Below are 23,844 nucleotides of genomic sequence, written 5' to 3' on the forward strand. Positions count from 1 at the left end.
TCTAGGATTCCAGCATTTTCATCAGTATTATTTGGTCAGTGAAGTGGTCCTGTGCATTATTTCTGGCAGTACATGGGAACTTGCATTGCCTGCATTAAAACAAAGCCATCTGCTATTATGAGACATTCAGGAAAGTTGTTCAAATCTAACTGACACAATTTGAAATCCTGCAATAGTTTTCATTGATGTCCCGACTTACCAATGTAGTTGAGCATTTCTTTATATATTTGGTAGCTATTATGTTTTTTTAATTTTTTTTCAAATTTCATACTTATATTCTTATTTTTTGGCCCTCTGCATTGAAGCCAGTGTTCTTAACTCTCTCTAAACACACACATTTTCAAGCCCCTTTTCTCTTCATTGTTTTTAAAAAGGTGTAAAGAATTGGGTTTGTAGAGAACTGAGCTCAGACACATACACCAGTTTTGGTGCCACTGCTGTCTATAGAGCCAGAAGTACTCAGTGGCTGCCTGTTGCAACTGGATCCCATGGCATCATGGCCTCTCAGTTTCCAAGGGAATGGCTTCAACTTAATACTAATGTGGTCAAATCACATGGAAAGGCAAAGGGTACCCTCTTGCAGAAGTACATATTCATTCAAAATGCTCTTTGAGGAAGTGAAAATTTTCCGGAAGGCCTCCAAGTATCCCCCTGTTTACACATACATGCATATAAACAGTACATCATATCATTATATACATATAGAATTATAAGTCAGTGCATACTCCCATAAAGCAGGTCTTAGATCTTATCATCAAAATTTTCCTATTTTCATCTTATACACAAAGTGTAATGACCGTCAACCACAAAACTCCAAGACCATCATCCCCCCACTTCAACAAATCCCAAACAAAAATTATACTAGGGTCCAGTAATATCAGTGTTGAGACACAAACATTACAATGCTCAGCTGATGTAAAATCAATGAAAGATACATCATTATTTTCAAATGGCTATAGGCTACAATTGGAAAATGCACAACTCAAGCTAACTTAGTGAATAGAAGAATTGATTAAGGACATTGAGTTATTTATTGTAATTGAAGTAAACCTGGGCAAATTGCTGAAGAATAAATGCATTAATAAACCAAGAATCGAATGGGAAAGTCAAGGCAAGTTTTTTTTTTTACTGCTTTTGCAATAAATTTGCAATCAATCTTTTTTCTAGATGACATGATTCCTTTCCCTACCCATGAGCTCTTGCCTATGGCCCGAACTGCACATAGCTGTCATAGATGGTGGCTCCTGTCACCACAGAGAATCTGGCTGATATCTTTAACTTTCATAGAACAGTCCTGACTCCGGTCCAGTAGACGTACCTTTGAGGACAATCAGTTTAAGTCAGAATATTTCTTTTTTCAAGACAGGGTTTCTCTGTAGCTATGGAGCCTGTCCTGGAACTAGCTCTTGTAGACCAGGCTGGCCTCAAGCTCACAGAGATCCACCTACCTCTGCCTCCTGATTGCTTGGATTAAAGGAGTGCGCCACCACCATCCAGCTCAAATCAGAATCTTATAATGAATAAGAGACCAAATCCTGAGCTAGGTGAAGCAGTATGCAGGAGGGGAGTAGAAAACATTGAATTTTGTTCAAGAGCCCCGGGACAAGGCTGTGTGTCATCCCTTACATGGTTCTCATCATTCATGTGTGATTGTTTTTACAACCCGAGTGATAAATTCTTAGTCGTTGAGTTAGATTGTGCAATGAACATGTAAAAGAAAAAACACTTTCATGCCTTCGGAAGTTAATCCCTATGTCTCCCCAATAGTTTTAAGTTTTGAGCATCACTTTTGGCTACAGGGTTGGCGAGTTGGTTTTGTATGTTTCTTATTGTAATGCAAACTGTGTTGGAATAGGATTTTAGAAAGTTAGGAGAGCTGGGTGTAACGTCCAAGTATAAGAAGTTTCCTGTTGGGGTTTGGAGCATCTGGTCTGGCAGCAATGACCTCCTCTATGCCTTGCTTTCTGCTTTGGCTATATCATAAAGAACTCATGTCCAACCACCTTTTTGCAGTCAAGTGAAGCAGCGCTGTGCTAAATGGTACTTGGAAGGTCTAGGGAATCACTGCGTATGTCTGGCAGTGCACTGCACATGCAAAGCTTCACACTTAGATCTGTTTGGGTGTTAGGTCTAGTACAATGTTAGACTTCTTAGAACAGTTGTTTGTCTGACATACAGGGAAAGTTCAATGCAGTGATATCAGACTCAGGTTATCTTGAAGAGGATAGTGTAAAAAAAAAAAAAAACCCTTTTCTATGGTTTGAATATGTTTTGTCCCCTCTGAAACGCAAGCTGAACTTTAATTGCCCTTGTGGCATTGGGTGATGGGGCCATCACGATGTGAGTAGGCCAGAAGGTTAATTGTATTCTTAGGGTTTATGTTAAATCTTGGGAGTGTGAGGGTGTCCTCAGTGTCTTGGGATTGAACTAGTGACATGGGACACAGAGTGAGATATTAAAAAGTGTGGCCCCTTTCATGTTGTGTCTCTTCCACATGAACCTGCTTGTTTTTTAGGTCACAGCCTAGGGTCCTGGTCAGATATGTGTCTTCAGTCTTGAACTTCAAACTTCAGAACATGTTCAGTTAAATAAACCTTTGTCATTTACAATTATCAACTCTCAATTATCCGGCTACAAAGCCAAGAATGGCCCAAGATATTCTACCAAAAAAGAGGTAGAAGCAAAATACAGGTGCATGTACCTGTTGAAGGTAGACAAGGAGAGGTCTGTGCTGTCACTGTGAGCTTCTCGGGTATTTTTGGAATCAGCTGGGTGGTGGTGGCAGTGGTGGTGGTGGCGGCAGTGGTGCCAGCACAAGCGGCAGTGGTGGCATTTTTCTCTAGCTGGCTTCCTGACTCATTCCTGGTGTTTAGAACCCCCAAAGAGTCACACCTACGGCTCCAAGTCAAGCTGGCATATTCTTGGGATAGTGCCCCTCCCACAGCCTACTGTCACTTTTATGAAAATGTTTGCTATTAGTCTAATCCTGACAGTCTGATGCTAATCATTTTGCCTGTGGCTGACTGAGTACTGTGCTCTATGTGTATTAAGAAGGTTCTGCTATTCTAGTAGCTATTTAGTCCTGCTTATTTTTAAAAAGAAAATCTATTTGAAGGTATTAAAACAGAAAGATTAAAAAACAAAAACTGCAGCTAATTTCATAGTGGGAGGAATGCCAAGAAGGAAACAGGGAGCAATCGCTGCTTCTTGGGAGTTAAGTGGCACCGCTTATTCGCTAACCTGAAACGTGTGACAAAATTAAAACTGCATTCCTTGAAAATTGAGTTGTAAGTAGGCACAGGTAGCTCCTCATTAACTTACAACATAATGACGGGGTTCTGCTAAAATGTAATTCTCTCATTTGGAAATCAATTTGTTTTAAATACCTTAATTATACCTCCCAACTTTATTTTAAACCCACTAGCAAATTGGTATCTTTTCCTTGAAATGAGGAGGGGCTTGGGCCTTGGTAGGTGTTTAGATCCTGGTGGTCCTCTTCTGTAGGAATCTGCATCCTGGTGGTCCTCCTCTGTAGGAATCTGCATCCTGGGAGTCCTCCTCTGTAGGAATCTGCATCCTGGTGGTCCTCCTCTGTAGGAATCTGCATCCTGTGGTCCTTCTCCTCCATGAGAGCCACTCTCTGCCTTTGACTTTTAACACTTCATTTATTTTCATAATGTTGAACTCTGTTCTAGATGATTTTGAAGGTTTTTGCATTGGGGTTTTAGAGTTTCTGTTTGCCACACTTGAGCTGTGGGGTTCACTACTAAGTGTTCTCCTTTTTCACTCTGTCCTAACTGTCACCTACGCTAGCTGTACATCCAACTCATAAACCAATGCCGCAACTTACTTAGCTCTAATGTCTCCCATTGCACATGGGCAGTCGTAGGGAAGTAGAAGTTGGGGTTTCTGGAGAAACTGTGACTTCCTGATGTAGGTGTTCCTGAAAACACATGGATGGCTAGGGATGAGGAAATACCTTGATCTGAGGAGACAGCCAGGGACATTGATTTTATTAGCTTGGATCTATCAATTCCAGAGACTATTTACATTCATGCATCTTGATATTAAGATAAAACATAAGAAAAAAATATACAGATAGAAACTGTTACCTTTACAGGCTACTGTTTGCTTTCAAGTACCTTGGCTCTCTAACTCCTGTGCTACGTACTACAGTTCTTTCTAAAGACTTTGCTCACTTTCTTAAAAGATAAACTTTCTTAAAGGATTTGCATCACTAGAAGTAACTGGCTATAAATTACTCTTCACAAGCAGGAGGAAGGAATGAAGTGGTTAGAAATTTGTCTGTTTTCATTCGGTTATTTACCTCGTGTGTGTATGGTGTGTGTGTGTGTCCTCGCTACATTTCACTTTTCCTGATGTGTTTTGCTACCCATCTACTCCCTATTCTAATGTTTCGTTATTTCTCTAACCTTAGCCCTCAAAACAGTATGTGACCAACAGTGGGTAACTAAACATTTGTTAAATAAGTGGATATTAGTGTAAACTATAGGAAAAACTACTAGTATCTTATTTTCAAACACTTCTTTTTATCTTTAGTGATGTACAGATTACTCAGAGGGAGCACTTGGCTAGCTCCTCAAGACAGTGACTGATATCAAGGTAGAACCATCAGTCTCTCTCGAAGTGGGGCAAACAATTGTTTTTCTCCAGAACTTTACATGTGGAGGAAAACATGAGACAAAGTCCTATTGTCTTTGAGCCCTTCTTCTCTCCAAAACAAAACAGTGACTCTTTCTTTTCTCTTCTTTCCTCCTTCCTGTTTCTTCTCCTTCTTTCTCTTCTTCTGCTCCCCCTCCTGACCTTTCTATTATTATTATTAATTTTAAATTCTTTTTTTCATATTTTTTTTATTGATTTTCATTGAGATCTACATTTTTCTCTGCTCTCCTCCTTGCCTCTCCCATGCCCCTCAACTCTCACCCAAGGTCCCCATGCTCCCAATTTACTCAACAGGTCTTGTCTTTTCCTACTACCGATGTAGATAACCATTTCTCGTTGTTTTAAATCTGTTCTTCTTTCTGTATCAGCATGTCTGCTTTAAGCCCTGGGTCCAAGAGAACACATTCAAGGCATCCTCAGCTACCAAGCCTCTGAAGCCAGGGATGCCAAGGGGTGGGGAAGAAGTTGCTTGACTCTGCACCCAGTGGTGCAGGAGAGATGCCACCACTGAGCTAGCTTTTTGTCTTGCATTTCGGCAGCTAGCAGGATTTGCACACATGATAACTCACAGCCAAACAGCACAATCATTTCTGGAACCAGGTTTATATTTTCCCTTCACTCTTGCTCATGTGCCTCTATATGGAATCCTGCCTGGCTCTAAGCAGCTCATGTTTAACACATCCAGAAAAGAGACTTGCAGGACAGAAGGCAAAAGGTGCTTTTCTCCATAGTCCCGGAATGACAGCTTCTGAGGCTTTTCTGTAGATAAGGAAGAGACAGAGTCCAAGTTGCCCTTTCTCCTCTTATTATGAATCTCTCTCTTCTGACTTCTGAGTCTTTAAACTTTTGTAATAGTGTTCTATGTGGGTGACATTTTCACAATGTAAAAATTCAGGATTTATGTGATTATTAATCTCCTACAAATCTCAGGCAAAGACTGTGGGGAAAATTTTATTTTCTAGGGACTATCAAAGAGTGCAGGGGACTGAGCCCGGCCTGTGTATGGTTGGTAAGAGAGAGCTGAAGACAGTGTAGGCACGGGCAGTTTAAACAAGGGGATCAGGAGTGACAAAGAATGAAAATCTCATAACCTACAATAAATAGTTTTTATGTCATCTTTCCCAGCAGTCATATGTGCCACCTGTAACGAAGTCACACACAGAGTCCCTTATATTCATAAACAGATTGTGGAATATCACTTATGGCACCTTTTCTTTTTTCTTTATTATTTTTTATTTAAAGAAAATTCAAAGTTTGAGTTATTGACTATTTATCACAAATTGGCTCTGAAATGAAAACAATCTATATATTTTGAAGAGAATATATATTAGTGTTTGCAAATCTTTACCTCAGTGTAAATGTCCCCACAACAAAAATATGACTTTTGTCTTTGGGGATTAGTTTAAAACATATAATACTATTAATTTTGAAGAATGTCAATGAAAATTTTCAAAACATTTTATGTATCAAGTATTAAAGTAAGAATGGCCCGGAACTGGCTTGGCAGGTCTCTTCAACTGCTCCTCCTCAATTTCCAGCTTCACTTCATTGGTTGCAATTGTCCTTCTCCTTCTTCTTGTATTTACTTGTTTGTTATTGTAGTTCAGGTCTTGAGCTTACATCTACTCTCTATCTTAGCTTCCCAAGTGCTAGGATTATAGGTGTGTATCTCTACGCTTGACTAATTTTTCTTCTGAACCAAAACAATCAAAAGTCCCTTCCATGTGTACTTCTCTCATTTCTTCAACTCGAAGGTGTCAACTGCTCAGAAGCAGAATCTGACTTTCATATTTTAAAAAGTACATAGTGATTCATGGGTATATAGGCAGCAGGAACAAGGGTTCTTGGTGGGAACAAGTTAAGTTTGGGGACAATGAGAAGAATGGAAGTCATTGTCATCAATACTGACCATGTCCTCCTATTCAGAATATTTGCAAGTTATGGACAGAAAATCATAGGAACATTCAATGGGAGGAAGCTGGAAACAACCATCCAATAGAGGAACCTCAGCTTCATCTACTCTGAAGGATGAGATGATTGCAGTCGATGATGCTCAAAGCCTCCAGGGCCTTGACATTTTATGTGATCTACCCGTTCTCAACAGTTCAAATGCCTTCTTTCCTTTATCCCCATCTGCCTCTTTCTTTCATTCTTTCTCCCACTCTGAACGACACTTCCTGGTCATCTATCTATCACATGCCAATACTGAACTAGATTCTTTTATCCCAAGAGTGACCTAGCTGTGCTGTTTTGTTCTCCCCGGCTCACATATCTATGGCACTGCATTAAGCACACCAAGCAGGCAAATCCAGAATAATAAATGCAGCAGAAGGCATGATGGTGTTTTTGGCAAAACTGAGAGAACAGTGTGAGATTCCTTGAGATCTCTGGCTGGAAAAGGAGACAGGGAATGTCAAGTGAGCTCTAGATCTTATGCAGGAAGACAGGTAGAGCTGGACAGGAAAAGAGAAATTTCTAGAAAAGCAAGTAGTTGACAATCACCAAGTTCTGTCAAGGGCTTGGATGAAACATCGTGGAGGAAGGTGTGGGAGCTAATGAGCTTCTAATGAGAAGGGGCAGAGAACTTGGATGCTGCCAGGGTGGTAGGCAAACAGCTGATGTGGATGAAGTTAGGCAAGTTTCCAGGAAATCTCACATCGTAATCTTCAAATAAGTGAGTTAAATTCTCCACAACAGAGTGGCAGAGGTTTTACTTTGAAAGTGGAGATACTTAAGATTGATGTTCAGTGCACAGACTGTGTTTTGGAGGGCACATTCTCTCTCTCTCTCTCTCTCTCTCTCTCTCTCTCTCTCTCTCTCTCTCTCTCTCTCATAACATTTAAAAATGCAGCTAGAAATTGACCATATCTATTAAGGCAGAACATAAAACAATCTATGTAATTATACCTTGCAGTGTATGCCCCCAGACAAGGCAGCTGTATGGCTTCACTATTGTAATAGCCCTAAATTTAGGAACTGTCTGTCAACTATAGCAGAAAGTACAGACTACTAAGTAACAAAGAGAATTAATGAAGTCTACTCATAAAACAGAAAAAAACTGAACTAGTAAATCTTGAGAGATAGAAGACAGACAAAAATGGCTACTTTTGTTTTGTTTTGTTCGTCTTTGTTTTTTGAGGCAGGATTTCTCTGTAGCTTTGGAGCCTGTCCCGGAACCAGCTCTTGTATTCCAGGATGGCCTTAAACTCACAGAGATCTGCTTGCTTCTGCCTCCCACGTGCTGGGATTAAAGGTGTGCGCCACCACCACTGGGCCAAAATGGCTACATTTTATGAAGCCATCTATAAATATTTTGAATACAGGTAAAACAGATAAATGTAAAAAGCCCAAATCTGGACTGTTAGAAGTTAGATGCTGGGGATCCTGATGATGCTGGATTTTATCTGTTGGTTTTAAGTCTCGATGATAGTTATATGGGCGTGCTTCCTTTCTGCCTCTACCAAGGCAGATTTAGGTCATGAGCACTCTTCCAGGTGCTTCATGACCATTAGTATGGCTACATGGAATGAATGTGTTTTGTTTTGTGCCTTTATAATACCTAAAAGAATTTAGTGCTCACGACAGATTAGAAACAGTGGTATTTGCCAATACTGTGCCTATGCAGTTAAGCAACGTACAATTTTCCCCTCATGGCAGTTATTGAACATCTCAGTCTCAACCCATTGGGCTCTAAAGCAAGAGACTGCACGGATTCGCAACAGAATAGAACAACAACATTAAGGCTAAAGTCTGCCAAAATAGGTGGTGATTAACAATTTACCCACACCGGGGCGGGGAGCAGTCTACCAGTATGGCCAACCATTTAGTATTTTATATCAGAGCCTGGACCTCAAGTCCTACCTCTCGGTAGGTAATTTCATGGCACAGAAAGCAGAGGGAGGGCAAGGAGATGAGTCTCCTGTTACATTGCCACTCAGGCACCACAGTTAAGACCCATTTCTCCTTAGGCCACAAGCACCAGGCCTCCTAGAACGCTGACACTAGCGGTTTGACCGTGGATGATTAGAGAAGGAGCTCACTAGACCCAAAGGTAAACAGGCTGGGAAACATTTGGCTTCCTGTATGCAAAACAGTGGGGCGGTGCCTTTGCTTCCTTTATATATTGGGATTCCTCTGGGCGAAATTCCAGGACAGATTTTTATTTCTGGCTGAGCTTATCTGGGAAATGAGTGTTCTCTGAGCAGTTGTAACCCAGGTCCCTGAGACCTGAAGGTGGACAGCATAGGGCAGTCATGAGACGGGCTGCTTCTGGCTTACAATGCTTCAGAGTCTGCAGCTCACAGGATGGGATCAGGACATCACAGTAGACACACCTAGAAGTCAGTCTCTCTGCCCCACCCCAAGAGAAAAACAGGATATAGGATAAAGAATGGAATTGGGCAGGCAGAAGAGAACTATTTTCTCTTCGGACACACTGGCCTCTCGAAGAAAATTTGATCTGGTGACTCAGTTAGATTACTCGAAATGACAGGAATTTTGTGGGTGGATGTAAATGACCTGCCTTTTACAGTCCACAGTAACCTAACCAGTTGGGTCTTTAAAGTAATTCACTCACTAGTGAAGAAAAATGCTTGAGAAATCAAATACTCACTGTTCTTACTGAGTGACTGCTGACTAAAATTTGGCACCCGTGATAAGAAAATCGAGGTAATCACAAGAAATTTCTTCTACACTGGACTGCTACTAGGACCATCAGTGCGCTTTGCTCATTCACCCGAGCAACGCGCCCATTGCTCCTACCTAAGCTCAGCCTCTCGGGGCAGTGGAATAGGAGCAGTCCCTCCCCTACATGGTGTGTATGTATATATGTACATGTTGCGTATGCATGTATGTGTTGTGCATGTATATGTGCGCACATATGTGTATGTATGTGCTTTATGTGTATGTATGTGCTTTATGTGTATGTGTGTGCTTTATGTGTATATTTATGTGTTATGTGTGTATGCATGTGTTTTATGTGTGTATATGTGTGTGCATGTGTGTATATGCATGTGTTTTATTTGTGTATGTGTGTATATGTGTTATGTGTATATATGTGCTTTTATGCATGCATGTGTGTATATGTACGTGTATGCATGTATTGTGTGTGTGTACATGTACATGCCACAACATATATGTGGAAGTTTGAGGACAACTTGTCGGAACTGGTTCTTTTCTCCCATAGTGTGGGCTCTGGGAATCAAACACAGGTTGTCAGGGTCAATGGCAAGCACCTTTATCTACTGAGCCATTTTATCAGCCTAGGGATGGACAGTTTGGAGTTGTGGGTCAAACAGTAGCAGTTTTGAGCTTTGGCTATTTCTATGGTTTATATCCTAAGAACTCACCTTCTGTCGTGTGCAGGCAGACCTAGACAACATGGAAGCAAATGGGAGTTTCTGTGTTCCAATAAAACCTCACTTAAGAAGGAGAGTGTTCAGTTTGGCCCCAGGCTTAACTTCCTCAAGTCTTACACTAAATCTTATTTCTATTGTCTAGTAAAATATATATCCCAGCAGTTTTACTCACCTGCATGAGCTCTTGGGTTTCCTGTACAAGAGCAGCTTCACTACAATGTACGATGGCTTCATTTCTCATACCTTGAAAGCACCTGTCCTCACTTCCCTGCCCTTCCTAGGAGCTTTTCCCATATCCCTGCTGCTAATTACATCATGACATCTCAAAAAGGAAACTGATTTTGTTTTCTTAACCTGCCTCCTCCTTCTGAATCCTCAAGACCATTCCACTCAGAATTTGAACCTGAGACTCAACTGAGGTAGCCTTAACAAGGCTATGATGACCTTTGTGTCGTTAGATCCGGTCAATTTTTGGCCTCCGTCTTACTTGGCACTGCAAGCAGCAACGGCACAGCTGATCTCACTCAGCCTTGGAGTATTTTTTCACCCGAGTTCCAATGAAACACATTCACTGCTTGTTGCCTTGCTGCCTGTTCCTTCTCAGCTTCCTTTATTTTTGAGGCTTACACGACGTTGGAGTGTTCCTGACCCCGAGGCTGGCTACCCTCTCCATCGAGGTCCACTCTCCAGCTGATCTTTCATCCGGGTTCATTAAGTTCCAGGATAATTTTAAATGCTTTCAATTAACTAATGCCTTCGAGAAGTTTATATGTCACCTTTGCTGTTCAATCCCAGGTCCTCAAAGCGAACCCCCACTCAACATCTCCATCTGGATTTCTCATAATCTCAAAATGAACACGAAAAAAATGAACCTCTGACATAGTGAGGGATACTTCTTTCTTTCCTGAAACTCAAGAAAAAATGTTAATATCATCTTTTGTTTCTTTCTCTGGTTCATATGTATCTGCTGTTGGCTCTTGCTTTAAACTATGGAGATTTCGACCCCCTTCCATTTCCTGTTAAATTTTTTCTTCACTCAAATAATTGGCTGTTTACACAGAATATTCTAGAGTTTGTTAAGTGATCTGCCTTTTCCCATTGTTGTCTTCATCCTGCCCCCACCCTTCACCCCAGTCCATTACTGAACAGACACTAAGTCAGGTCACATCTGTCTCGGTTTCATACTCCCTGATGGCTTCTCATTCACTCACAGGAAAAGACAGAATCTTCCTGCTACTATGTTCTCTCAGCATTGCTGTCTCTGCCCCTACTGCAGGTACCCTATGATGTCTCAAGACACACCAGACTCTACCTGGCTGGAGAATTTTATCCTTCATGTTTGTCTATCTGGAATATTCTGTCTCCAAATATATTTCTGGCCTATTCCTTCAGATGTTTCAGATCTTTGTTGAGGCATCACCTACTCATAGATATTACAGGGATTAACAGCCTTGGAGGCCACTGGGTACCAATCACTTCCTCAGGTTGACTTTGAATCCCAACCCACATTTCCCTGGTAACACTAGAAAGAGAAGCCCTTCCTCAGGTTTTAAATTACTCTATGAGAAGGTGGAGGTGTTGAGACTTCCTTGAGGTCCATTAAGACAAGAAACTTCTCCCTAGTCAAAATAGAATCCAAGTTCAACCTCTCGGCTTAAATGGAAAGCTGATATTCTATACTGCCCAAAATATTATATACTATGCTCTCCTTCCCGTAAGGTTTAGTGCGTCTGGGTCTGTCAATCACCTGGCCAGGAGGCCAGGAGTCCACACCCTAAGAAGAGAGGATTATCTCCCTAATGAGGTAAAGAGCTTTTCTTTCCCACAATCCTCTGCACTGGTGCAGACCCTTGCAGTGCTTCCGCCAGTCTTCCCACTTTTCTGAGACCTAAGCCCCAATTATAGAACTTTTTCTTTCTCATTTAAAACCATTTTACTTTATGTGAATGGGTGTTTGTATGTATATCTGTGTACCACTTATGTGCCTGGCGCCCGAGGAGTCCAAAAGACGGCGTTGGACCCCTTGGAACTAGAGTTACAGGTCATTGTGAACCACCGTGTGTGTACTGGGAAATGAACCCAGGTTTGCTGCAAGAACAGTCAGTGCTCATATCCACTGAGCTATCTTCCAAGTCCCATCCTTTTCTTTTTTCCTGTCCTTCTTCTTCTGGATATTGGCCAGAGACACCCAAGCATGCTTTCCCTGGCATGCTAGGATTTTCACTCTTTCCCTGAAGCCACAACGTTACCAAAACCGCCATGGGAATGTTTTCTGGCTCTGCAGCAAATGGAATGACTATCTCTCCTCCTCTTTTCCATCTCCCTCCTTCAGGATTTCAGCTTGTCTGCAATGTGAAGTTTCTCTCAAACACTATAAAATCCTCCTCAAGCCTCCTTCCGAGTTGGTTTTTATTTATTTTATTAACAAGCTCATAAACCTAAAAAGAAAACTCGTTTCCTAGGTAATAGAGATGTCTGGTGGGACCAATTTACATAATTTTATGTCTACTTTCCAACACTCCCAACCTCTACTATCTCACTTTTCACTTCCTTATTATTTGTTTTGTTTTGTTTTGTTGATTGTCTCTCCCTCACTGGAATTCATGTTCCATAAGCAGAGAGTCTTTGTTTTGTTTACTGTTCTATCCTCAGTTAACAAGAACAGAGCCTGGGACATTGTGGAGAGCTTAATACAACTGTTGAAGAAGTCACTGGGTGAAGGATCCCAACACCTTCTTCCCTTTACAGATAAAAACTCTGACCAATTGTCAAGGGGCTTCAGGGTTCATATCCATTTGTTGGGAGACTGTGGCTGAGATTTTGGATCTGTAGATGCCTTAAGTGCTTTCTTCTCTTTTCTGCATTCCTTCCTGTATCCCTAACTTCAGGACTTATTAATATGAATTCTTTCCCCTCTTTATTTCTTTCCTACAGTAAGCAAAAATGGCCTCCATGCTGGAGAAATAATTCATTTGCAATGGTTTTGTTTTCCCCAGCAGCACAACAGCCTGCATTTGTCTTCTCAGCAAAAGTTCTATTGCTTGTATTGTGTTTGTTTAATTAATGGGTTGAATTTTAAAATGTGACCTTGCAAAACACTGAGCGGTGTTTCTTCTTGAATTTTCGACTTGCCCTACTTACATCATATTCTGTGCCCCCTCCACATCATCTTTCATTTTCCTTACTTGCTCAGAAATAGAGACTAGAGGCATCCACAAGATTTTCCTTCATGTTGCTCTCTCCCTTCTCCCACAGCTCATGGAGATACCTGCTTAAGAATGTTAACTGACTTGAGGTACAAATAAGTTACTATTAGAGAAATGTTTGCCAAGTTCCCACAATGGTCATTAAGGAGGCTAGATGACTCAGTTTCTTGAAAAGTGTCATGCAAAGAGGCCATATTTCTTAGGTATCCCAAAGACTCTGGGAAATGTTTGCAAGTTAGAGAATGCACACATGTGCTTAAGAATGTCGATTTGGCTCTGTTAAGTAAGATGATAGCCTCTCCCCATTGTGTTCAGAGGTCAAGACCCGAGATTCTATTCAGTGCAATGATTTTCTTCCTTAATGTGAATCTAGACTGAGAAGCTGCCAACAGAAGTCCCAAAAGCACATCCAGCTCGTAGTTGTATTTGTTTGTCTAACATGATATGTGAAAACAACTGGCGTCTATATTTAACATCCTATCTGGATTCTCCAACTCCTTTAGGAACTAAACTCGGAGGTCAGACAGCACTAGAGTGCAATGCCCAGATCTGCAGGATGCAAATCTCCTGGGAACTTGTTAGACATGCAAATACCCAGAATTTATCTCAGACCTGCCAAGCGAGGGCTGTGCACCCAGACCTGCTGGGTAGGACTGTGCACCCAGACCTGTAGCCAGTCTTTTAATAAGCTTCTCTGGTAATTCTGGCTACAGTCACGTTTTATACCTACTGGTTCACAACTGGTAGAAGCTAAAGAGCAGCTACACTGATGAAAACGGCTCGTGGAGATTGTCAGGAGGTTCCCATCCCCCCAGTCTTCTCTGCATCACTTCTGTGCAGTGTAGTTATTAACACACCTCAGAAGGTCTTGCAGATTTAAGTCTACAACCTGTATGTAGCCTATGCAGTCTCTGAAAATGAGCGTTGTCCTTCTGGCTGGGGCAGTTCTAGCAGTGAACTGAGATGTTTACAGGGATGCTGAGTATTACAGTACCTTTTCATGGTAGGAAATCCCAAGGGAGGCTGGATGGAAATTTAGATAACTAAAGGCATTTCCAGACGACTAGAAAAAGTCAGAGGGCAAGAGTGTGTGCAGAGGTGATACCGAAGATAGATCAGGGAGGCACGGCAGTTGTGTTTGAGTGACCAAGGTCTACATTAGAATAGAAGAGATGGGAATCAAAATGATAGAACTGATGGTCAAAGGACATTTGCCTCTGAATGAGGCTGGCAATTGGCGCTATGGGGGAGGGGGGTTTCAAGGAAGATGTAGTCATGGTGACATGTCTAAAAACTATAGTGTGTTCCCTAAAGATATTACTCAGATGATGAAGCAGCCATATTTATTAGAGAGTTTATTTATTCTGCTCATCCTTTGTTTTCATTTACTTAGTGGATACGGATACCCCCAACCTTGCAGTAGATTGTGTGAATGCAGGTCCATTGGGAGTCAAAGTAAAGAATCATGACATTCACCATCTCTTCTGAAGCTCCTCAGAGTGGTCAGACATTTCAGGGAGGTGAGATGAAGTCCTGGAGGGCCAAGTGATAGCAAACACTATGTGACCATTGACCTTCTAGACAGCAGGGATGTGTGGAGAACAGGATGGCTTACATTCCTACTTCTCATACACACTGTACTCTCAGAGGAGAGTTGATTGTTAGGGCACAGGGAGGCTGCTGAGTCGGGCTGTGTGAGGAAGATGTGATTGTTGTTTCACTGCAAGAGATGCTATGTGCTATGTTCTTAGTCCAATCACAGAGGGAAGGTGGAAGAGTTTCCTCTGCACGTCCGTCTCTCAAAGGATCCAACCTCCTCCTCCTCCTCCTCCTCCTCCTTCTTCGGTTTTTTTCAAGACAGGGTTTCTCTGTGGCTTTGGAGCCTATTCCTGGAACTAGCTCTTGTAGATCAGGCTGGCCTCAAACTCACAAAGATCCACCTGCTTCTTCCTCCCGAATGCTGAGATTAAAGGCATGCGCCACCACTGCCCGTCAGGATCCAACCTTCTTAAGGACTAAATTAAAAATTCAATTTCAGCCAGGCATGGTAGAGCACAATTTTAGGTCCAGCAATTCTGTGGCTGCAAAGGGTAACTACAAGTTTGAGGGCAGTCTGGGTTCAACTAAAACTAGAAAAATTCAAGCTTTGAGGTCAGACTGGCCCATAGAGAATAACCCTGTCTCAAAAACAAACAAACAAAAACAGGAAAACTTCAGCACGTCTGGAATTATATCTATGCTAGTATTTCAAGTGAGCAGTTTCCTTAGAGACTGACCTTCCCTGACTCATTAAGAGACCAGACCCTCCTCCTCCCCTTACCTTCTCAGGCCTCCTGCTTTATTAGTCTGTACTCAATATAAGACATGCCATGCTCACAACTTCATTGTGAATTAGCTGGTGATTTTCTTCCTAGATTCTCTGAGGAAATGTCCTTGTTCATAGCTGAAGCCCTAACATTGGAAGTGTGTCTGGTACAGAAAAACTCCCATCCTGAAGATACATGCTGGAGGTAGCATGAGCTGATCTCTACTTGTAAATAGTCTGACAGCATTCAACTTTCAGAGGAGTCCAAGTTCTACTGTGCATCCTACATCATGACTGTTAGGTCTCAAACCCTGGGACAAATGGCTGAAGTGCCTTTTTAATATATCAAAGTGGACCTGGTCACCAGGTTCTCCCAGCATCCCTCAGTCCTTACCTATTACAGGGTATGGCTGGCATACCCATACACAACTCTCTACCCCAAATCTCTAGCCCAGGGATTGTGCTGCCCTTCCCTATATAATCCAGACATCTTGGTTACCTGCCCTGCTTTTACTTTTTGCCCTCTTGGCTGCTGCACCTGGTTCCCCTCTCTCCTATCTCTCATTTACCCTCTCCCCTCTTCTCATACGGCCCATGGTCATGTCCACTTTGAACTCTCCCAGACGGCTCTGCCTCTGGGATATACTCTCCTTTTTTTCAGCAATAAACTTTCTCCTCCACTGTACATAGAAGCAGTTATATACCTTCCTTTTTCTTTTCTTGTTTTCATGCAATGACACACTCTTTCCTTCAGAGTGAGCGCTATGCAAGACACCTGAGATTAGGTACAAGGTGCGATGGACTCTGAAAATATTAACAGCCAGAAATGTGAAAAATATGCTTTAGAAGGAAAACAGTGTCTGTAAAATTTAAATTTCTGGCTGTTGCATTTTCATGGGGGGGGGGAGTTATTCTAAAGAAATTTGTATCTAGAGGACGTGAAATATACTATATGACTTCATTAATGATGCCAGGAGCTTCACGTAGCTGCTGAAAAACGGAATGAAGTAACTTTTGCAGATCTCATACTGCTGGCGACCATGATGGACTTAGAAATTTAAATCTATGGGAAATTAGTGTGTGGGAACCACAGAGAGGGGGAACTTGGACATTGTGAAAATATAGCTGCACAAAGGCCCTAAGCAACAGAAGGTTTACAGATCAGTGTGCAATGGAAGTGGTTCTGTATTCAATCTCAGTAAAGACCTGTCTAATAGAACACTTATTAATGTCTTTATTAGAAATACAATGAATACCCAGACTGGTCATTTTAGAAAGTGTAACGTGGGTGTGTTGGAGGAGAGAAAGTTTTATGATGTTTTGCAAATGCAAATGTTTTGTTTATCTGCAATCACCCACTGTCCACCAACTCATCCAAAACTGAGAAATGGCATTATGCAACCCAGTGAGTTAACGACAGGGCTCTAAAATGGGGAGGAAGGCAGAGCCAGGAGGATGGCAGCAGGGACAGAGTTCCCTGCCCCTGTATTCTCTTCAAGTGTAAATTATATACTGTTGCTACACAGAGAAAACAGGTTAGGTTTTAACACACTTGAAAAACGTAACTTTCCACACCCCAGAGTATTATATCGGTTGGTATTTTATCCATTCTGTTGTAAGAACTGAAGTCGATGTTACAGAAATGATCAGAAATAAACTCCTGCCAAAAATCATGAAGGGATATCGGAGCAGGCCAGCACGTCCACTGTAACTCATACAGCTGTCAAGGCACGAGACATCAGACAATTAGAGACCACCAGGCCATGACAGCACATGCTGACGAGGAGCGACTGTGGAGCTGTGATCTGTGCTTTGGGTGCTCTGTAAGGACACACAAATGATACGCAGACCCCTAAGTATCCGTAGATCCATGTTCTTAACCCCTGATGGAGAGGGAAAGTCACCAGTGTTCTGTACTACAAAGTATAATAAACATGGATGGGGGTGGGGCCCTTCCGTTTGATGTGTTCATTTCAGTGCTTTCCAAATCATCACTTTAGAAAGCAGTTCTCAATCTAGTGTGCCGTGGTCTCTCTGGGGGTAGCATACAGATGTTCTGAATATCAGATACTTACATTACAATTCATAACAGTGGAAAAATTACAATTCTGAAGTAGAAGTGAAATAATTTTATGGTTGGGGGTCACCACAACATGAGAAACTGTACTAAGGGGTTGCAGCATTAGGAAGGCTGAGAACCTCTAGAGGAAGTATCACACTTGAGTCTAGGGAGTCTTGGAATTTACAGCTTCTTGTTTGTTGTGTATTGTCGCTCTTTCTGTGTACATGTGGAAACATCTGGAAGGCCCCTTTTTTCTTTTTGTATTTTTGAGACAGGATTTCTCTGTAGCTTTGGAGTCTGTCCTGAACTAGCTCTTCTAGACCAGGCTGGCCTTGAACTCACAGACATCTGCCTGCCTCTGCCTCCCAAGTGCTGGGATTAAGGGCGTGTTCCACCACCGGCAGCCCTTTTTAAAGTAGAATCATAATGAATTACTAAGAAAAAAACCTGTTTTTAAATCACCATTCCAGTCTATAGCTGAATAAATATTGACTATTTAAATTTTTATTAAAAATGTATTTCTTATTTCATATACCAATTAAATAACTACTACACAACCACTAATCTGTGCGGTGTGTGTGAGGGAAACCAGTTTTAAAATGTGTTAAGTTGAGCATCCTCAGGGGAAGAGTTAAAAATGGAACCGGAGTTAGAAATGGCGGGAGGCAGGATCAAAGTTAAGACAGAAGGAAGAATGTACACCCGCTGAAACAAAATGTAGCATTATCCACACTTTGTTTCGCAGGAGAATTTTATCTAATGCCCTGTCCCTAAGGAAAACAATGTTACTGAACCCCAATACTATTATTGAAAAATGTTTTAAACACATGGATACTTGGCAGCTGGATTATTATTGCATCAAACTATTAAACAAATTAAAAGTGTTCTACATGGGTTAAACAATATCATTAAAAATCAGATGGGGGCAACAACGTTCGTGTCTCCACCTACCATACCTTGGCCACCTCCTCTTGGAAAGCCACGAGATTCAAGTGAGAGATGTTCACCAGGTCAGGTCCATACACCACCGTTATCATGCGCTGCTCCAGGTGCCCAATGTTCCCAACATCCAGGAGTTCACGTAACTTGGGGTCCTGGATAAGAAATGTTAAAAAGAGTGGAATATAAGGAAAGATTCTAACATGGTAGCACACCTTTAAATGAATGAGAAGTAGAGCTGCCTTTTCTTAAGAGGAACTTGTGTGAATGGAAGCATTCCTCTCTACAGTGGCAAGGAGGTGGGTCCCTTGCCGAAGAGCTGTGGGGGAAGACTTCTCAGTTAAGACCTGTGGTTTTCAGCGAAGTGGTCTTTCTGTCATACAGCCATCCTGCAACGCATTTGTACATGTTAGAATTCTCCTCTCTTTCCTCCAATCATCTGATCGGTTATACATTGAAATGAAATATCTTATTCTTCTCCTCCATTCACGGACACGTTAAAACAGCAAAAGAAATTCTTACGGAATAGAAATGTTCATGCCTACTAGAGTCTAAACAACTCAATAGGTTCTGGAAGCATTTGAGTTGGTATTATCGGAAAGTAGTGCAAGATTGGGGGTAAAGTTGGGGTGCTTAGCTGGAGTCTTCTGATCATTGAGACTATCCTGTGGAGGTGACATTGAATCCAGGAGCAATAGTCTTCTCAGTCATAGACTGGAACCCTAAAACATGCGCTGAATGAAATAAGCCTTTTGTCCATATAAACTGATTATCTCCAATATTTGTGACAATGGGGCCGAAACATAGCCAAGCCTCTCGCCATGGGCCTTCCTCTGCACTGAGTACAGATGTAAAGAGAAAGGATGTCAGGGGAGCTATGCACAGGATATTTTAAGTCCCTCACTGGGTGTGTTCTGGGCTGTGGACTCAGGGGATGCCTGGCATCTCTTTCTGAGCAAGCCTCGTTCTTTGGGAACACTCTGAGTAAGTATCCCTTGGAGATACCGTTTTTTTGTTTTTGCCTCCCTCCCTTTTTTTTTTTTTTTTCTGGGAAAGGGACGTTTTCAAACTCACAGAACTCAAAATAAAACCGAAAATAGGGCTTAGTCAACTTGGCTGCATTTATTTCCTTCCCATAGGACAGGCCCTGCCGGACACTTCAGTCCATGCAGAAAATTAGCATCAAATCAATCACTTAGCAAATTTGTTGCCGGCTTCTGAGCAAGAACCATGCTTGCATTTCTATTTATTTAGCAAAACCTTATGCCAACAGGGCCTGATTACTGAGGCTGGGTTATTCTGGCCTCCTTCTGTGGGGGGTTATAAGCCCGTACAAAGAAATAATGAATTAAAAAAAAAACCAAAAAACAAAATGAAAACAAGAAAAACCTTTCCAGTTAAGTTACTCACTTGGTATCATTAATTCTCTCATCATTAATAAAACTTTCTCCTGCGTGGCTGCACAAAGAGACACACTTTCAAGTAAGCTATGGAGAAAGGAACTTCATTTCCAAGCTTGCCCAGTAGAGTCGAAGATTTAATTCCCTGACAAGGTGAGAGCTTATCAAGGCAAGGGAGCCTCCTGGAAAGATGAGCTGCTTCTCTCAAAGCTATCAATTCCATAACCCACAAAAGGAGAGGGATAGAGTCAACTAATTCCCAAATGAAGACCACAAAGCGGGGGGTTTCAACACTATAGAATCAATAGATTGGAAACACATGCTTAAGCAAATTAAACAATTATCCCCGCTGTTCTGGGAAATGATTAATTACATTATAGTTTTCAGACACCATAGAGGCAAGTTTAGGGAGTTAAGTGTATTTGATCAATACTTGTTGTATACATGGAAGAGAATAACCATTCTCAGAAACCAACTAAAACTTGCGTAATTCTCATGTGCGGTCAAAACACTTTTGCTTACTCACTAAACGGCTCTCGGTTAAGGGTTTCCTACTTCCCAGGATTGCAGGGAAGAGGTGTGGGAGTCAGGAGTTCGTGTGACTTATCACTGAAGCAGAGGATCTGGAGATATGTAAAGTCTCTCCAAAGGAGGTGCCTAAACAGAAAATATGGTCAAGAACTTCCAAAATTCTGTGAAGAACAGCATTACTATCAGCTATAGTCAGCAAGAATCTAGAAGAAATATGTCGTCTCTCTAAGTTTTACTTCTAATGGTCATTGCTATTTCTTTAAAAGTCCCTTGATCTTTTTGTTAACTAGAGGTGGTGTCTGGGCTTGGGTGGATGAAGGAGGCTGTGAAAAGGGAATTAATAACTGAACCTGAATATTGGTGAGTCTATCTGAAACGGTTCACGTTTCTAACATAGAGTTTTAAATGAGTTTTGATAATGAGCTAGAAGAGCAACTGGATGTGGGATATATTTTATAAATAGAAATTCTAATGCTTTAAAATCATATAGTTCAGGATATAAAATGAGAAACGATTGAAAATATGTAACAAGTAAGTTGTGTCCTAATGTTGATTTTTTTTCAGTTTGGAGTATGACATTTTAAACTGTATTTTACTTTCTCTTAGACCATTCCTCATTTTAATCCCCTCTACTCACACTACAACATCTTATTGTGGAACACTTCTATTTTCTCAGCAGATCTACACGTGGGGCATTTGCTGATGAAGACACCCATCTCTTCATGTACCACAGGCTATCCCCAGCAGCTTTAGACTGTCAGACTGTGAAGATCAATAATCTGAAAACACAACTGCATTGACTGCACAGATGAGGACTTCACAGATAAAATTATTTCAGTGAACTCAGAGGTCTAAAATTGTGATACTTCTGGACTCCAGCACTGTAGGTCTGGGAAAATGAATGGTTGTATTTGAAAAACAAACATGCAAAATCAAAATTGTACTAAGGACAAAGTCCTGTAGATAGTTTGTCTGAACTACTTTGTCCCCTGTCTTTTCTCCCAAGCAACTTTAAGTGAATCTCAAAATCCTTGATAAGTTCCCAGAGACTATTCGACTCCCCAGGTTCTAGAGCCTTAAACACACTGACATGTTGACTGTAGATGCTTTTAAGGAGAACAAGCCATCCCTCCGCTCTGCAAAGTTGTTTAACTTTTCCAAGAGTATTAAAGGATATAGGGAAAACTAAGTGATGGGGTGAGCTTGGAATTTTACACTTTCAGCTATTATTCCAGGCTTACTTTTTACAGAGAATATTCTTTCTGTGCCTCTGGGCTAAGAGCAACTAAAAACCCTGGCAGTTTTCAATTAGTCCCTAGGTTATCTCCACTCCTATAAGAATCATGAAACAAAAGTGACCTGGCTACGCAAGTCCACTTTTTCTTTTTTATTTGTTTCTTTGAACAATCTTGTTTTACATACCAATCCCAGTTCCCTCCCCCATTCATCCTCCCACTTTTCCTACCTTCTCCCCCAGCCCCCGCCCTCCCCATCCAGAGTATTGACTCCCATGGGAAGTCAACAAAGTCTGCTACATCACTTGAGGCAGGACCAAGGTCCTCCCCCATGTATCTAGGCTGATCAAGGTATCCCTCCATAGGGAATAGGCTCCAAAGAGCCAGCTCATGCACTAGGAACAAATACTGCTAAGAATCTAAGCAATAGTGGAGAGGATACCTAAACTACCCTTCCCCTTTAATCAGATTGATGACTACCTTAATTGTTATCATAGAACCTTCATCCAGTAACTGATGGAAACAGATGCAGAGATCCACAGCTAAGTACTGGGCGGAGCTAAGCCATAGAGAGGGAGGAGCGCTATTATGAGTAAAGGCCAAGACCATGATGGGGAAAGCCACAGCTGACTCAAGCTAGTGGGAGCTCACCGATCCTGGACGGACAGCTGGGAAACCAGCATACGACCACACTAGACCCTCTGAATGTGGGTGACAGTAGTGTGGCATGGGCAGTTTGAGGGGTCACTAGCAGAGGAACCAGTATTTATCCCAAGTCTACTTTTTCTTCATCATCAGGACTTGTGATTAAATTACTTCATGTTCATTCTAAAGAAAGAGTTTTGCTCTTGGTGATATCTGTTAGCTATTACCATTACCTGGCAATTGGCTTCTGGAGAAATAAAGACTGTTCTGCACCTAAGGAAGGGGGACTTAAGTATGACACAATTATAGAATTATGTAATTTAGAATGTCAGAGACAGATGGGAAATTATGCATAAGGTTTTTAAAAGGAAAACTAAATGCCAGTTTAGATCTTCACTACTTAATTTGACTTCTAAAGAAAAGATATCTATTTGTACGCCAGGCTTTCCCAACACAATGCATCTCCTTGGGATACTTAGGTACCAGAAACCTTTTGTTTAGTGTAGAAAGATCTACCATACTCATTTGTTTTTCATACTCATGAAATGCATCTTTATCATATTTCAGGCTTATTCAACCTTTTTTATATGAAGAAAATTCTGTTCTCAGCATTTAATACAACGTTCTCAACCAAATTATGGTTATCCATCACTCACGAGAAAGGCCAGATATTTGAAAGTCTTTTGATCAATGCTAAGTGTAATAATTGTAAATAGAGAGACATAGTCCTTGATACAGCTAAATGATACTAATATAAAAATCATGTGCATGTTTCTATTGGCAGAAAAATAAAACAGGACCTACCAGTCACCTTCCAAAAGTGATTTTTAGGTCAGTTTATTAAAAGTATAAAATAATTGATATAGTAAATCAAAATAGGAAAGAAAATATGAACTAATGACACCAGTTTTCTTTCTAGGATAAATGGAAGCTAAAGAGTGGCATTCAATGGCCTTTGGATAGTCACCTTACTGAAAGTGTAAGTACACAAAGTATATGGTAGATTCTCAAAAGTCAATGAGAGAAGTAGTTAGCACCCTCCTTTTCTTGTTAGTATTTATAGGTAGTATGCCATTCATGTTATCAACTTCCTCAACCCTTCCTGCGTTCTTGACATCTGCAAACTACCAACTTCCAGCAAAATTCTTCCTTTTTAATTTTGATTTTTAGAACACACACACACACACACACACGTATTTTGCCTGCATGCATTAATGTACATTGCATGCATGCCCGGTGCCCTCAAAATCAGAAGAGGGCACCAGATCCCTTAGAACTAGAGTTATAGATAGTTATATAGAGTTATGGATAGCACATGGGTGCTGGGAATTAAATCTGTTCTTTGAAAAAGCAGCAAGTGTTCTTAGCCTCTGAGCCCTTCCAGCAAAACTGCTGCAGAACATGAAAATCCCTAGGCTGGAGGGACAGAGGTGTACACACAGTAGGCAGTCATGAATTCTGTGCTCCTTTGTGTTTGAGCC

The 23,844-nt window shown here is 41.3% G+C and overlaps 1 protein-coding gene across 2 annotated transcripts in view; it reads right to left on the reverse strand.

Annotated features, from left to right (window-relative positions):
• Plcb1 (phospholipase C beta 1) overlaps window positions 1–23,844 on the reverse strand; it is a 660,438-nt gene that overhangs the window by 208,879 nt on the left and 427,715 nt on the right. For both annotated transcript variants that reach the window (XM_057780532.1, XM_057780533.1), the window contains exon 4: window positions 18,570–18,707. In XM_057780532.1, coding sequence (XP_057636515.1) covers window positions 18,570–18,707 — 138 coding nt within the window. The remainder of the gene's footprint in view (window positions 1–18,569; window positions 18,708–23,844) is intronic.

This window comes from Chionomys nivalis, chromosome 9, assembly GCF_950005125.1.
Source record: "Chionomys nivalis chromosome 9, mChiNiv1.1, whole genome shotgun sequence".
Taxonomy (NCBI): Eukaryota; Metazoa; Chordata; class Mammalia; order Rodentia; family Cricetidae; genus Chionomys; species Chionomys nivalis.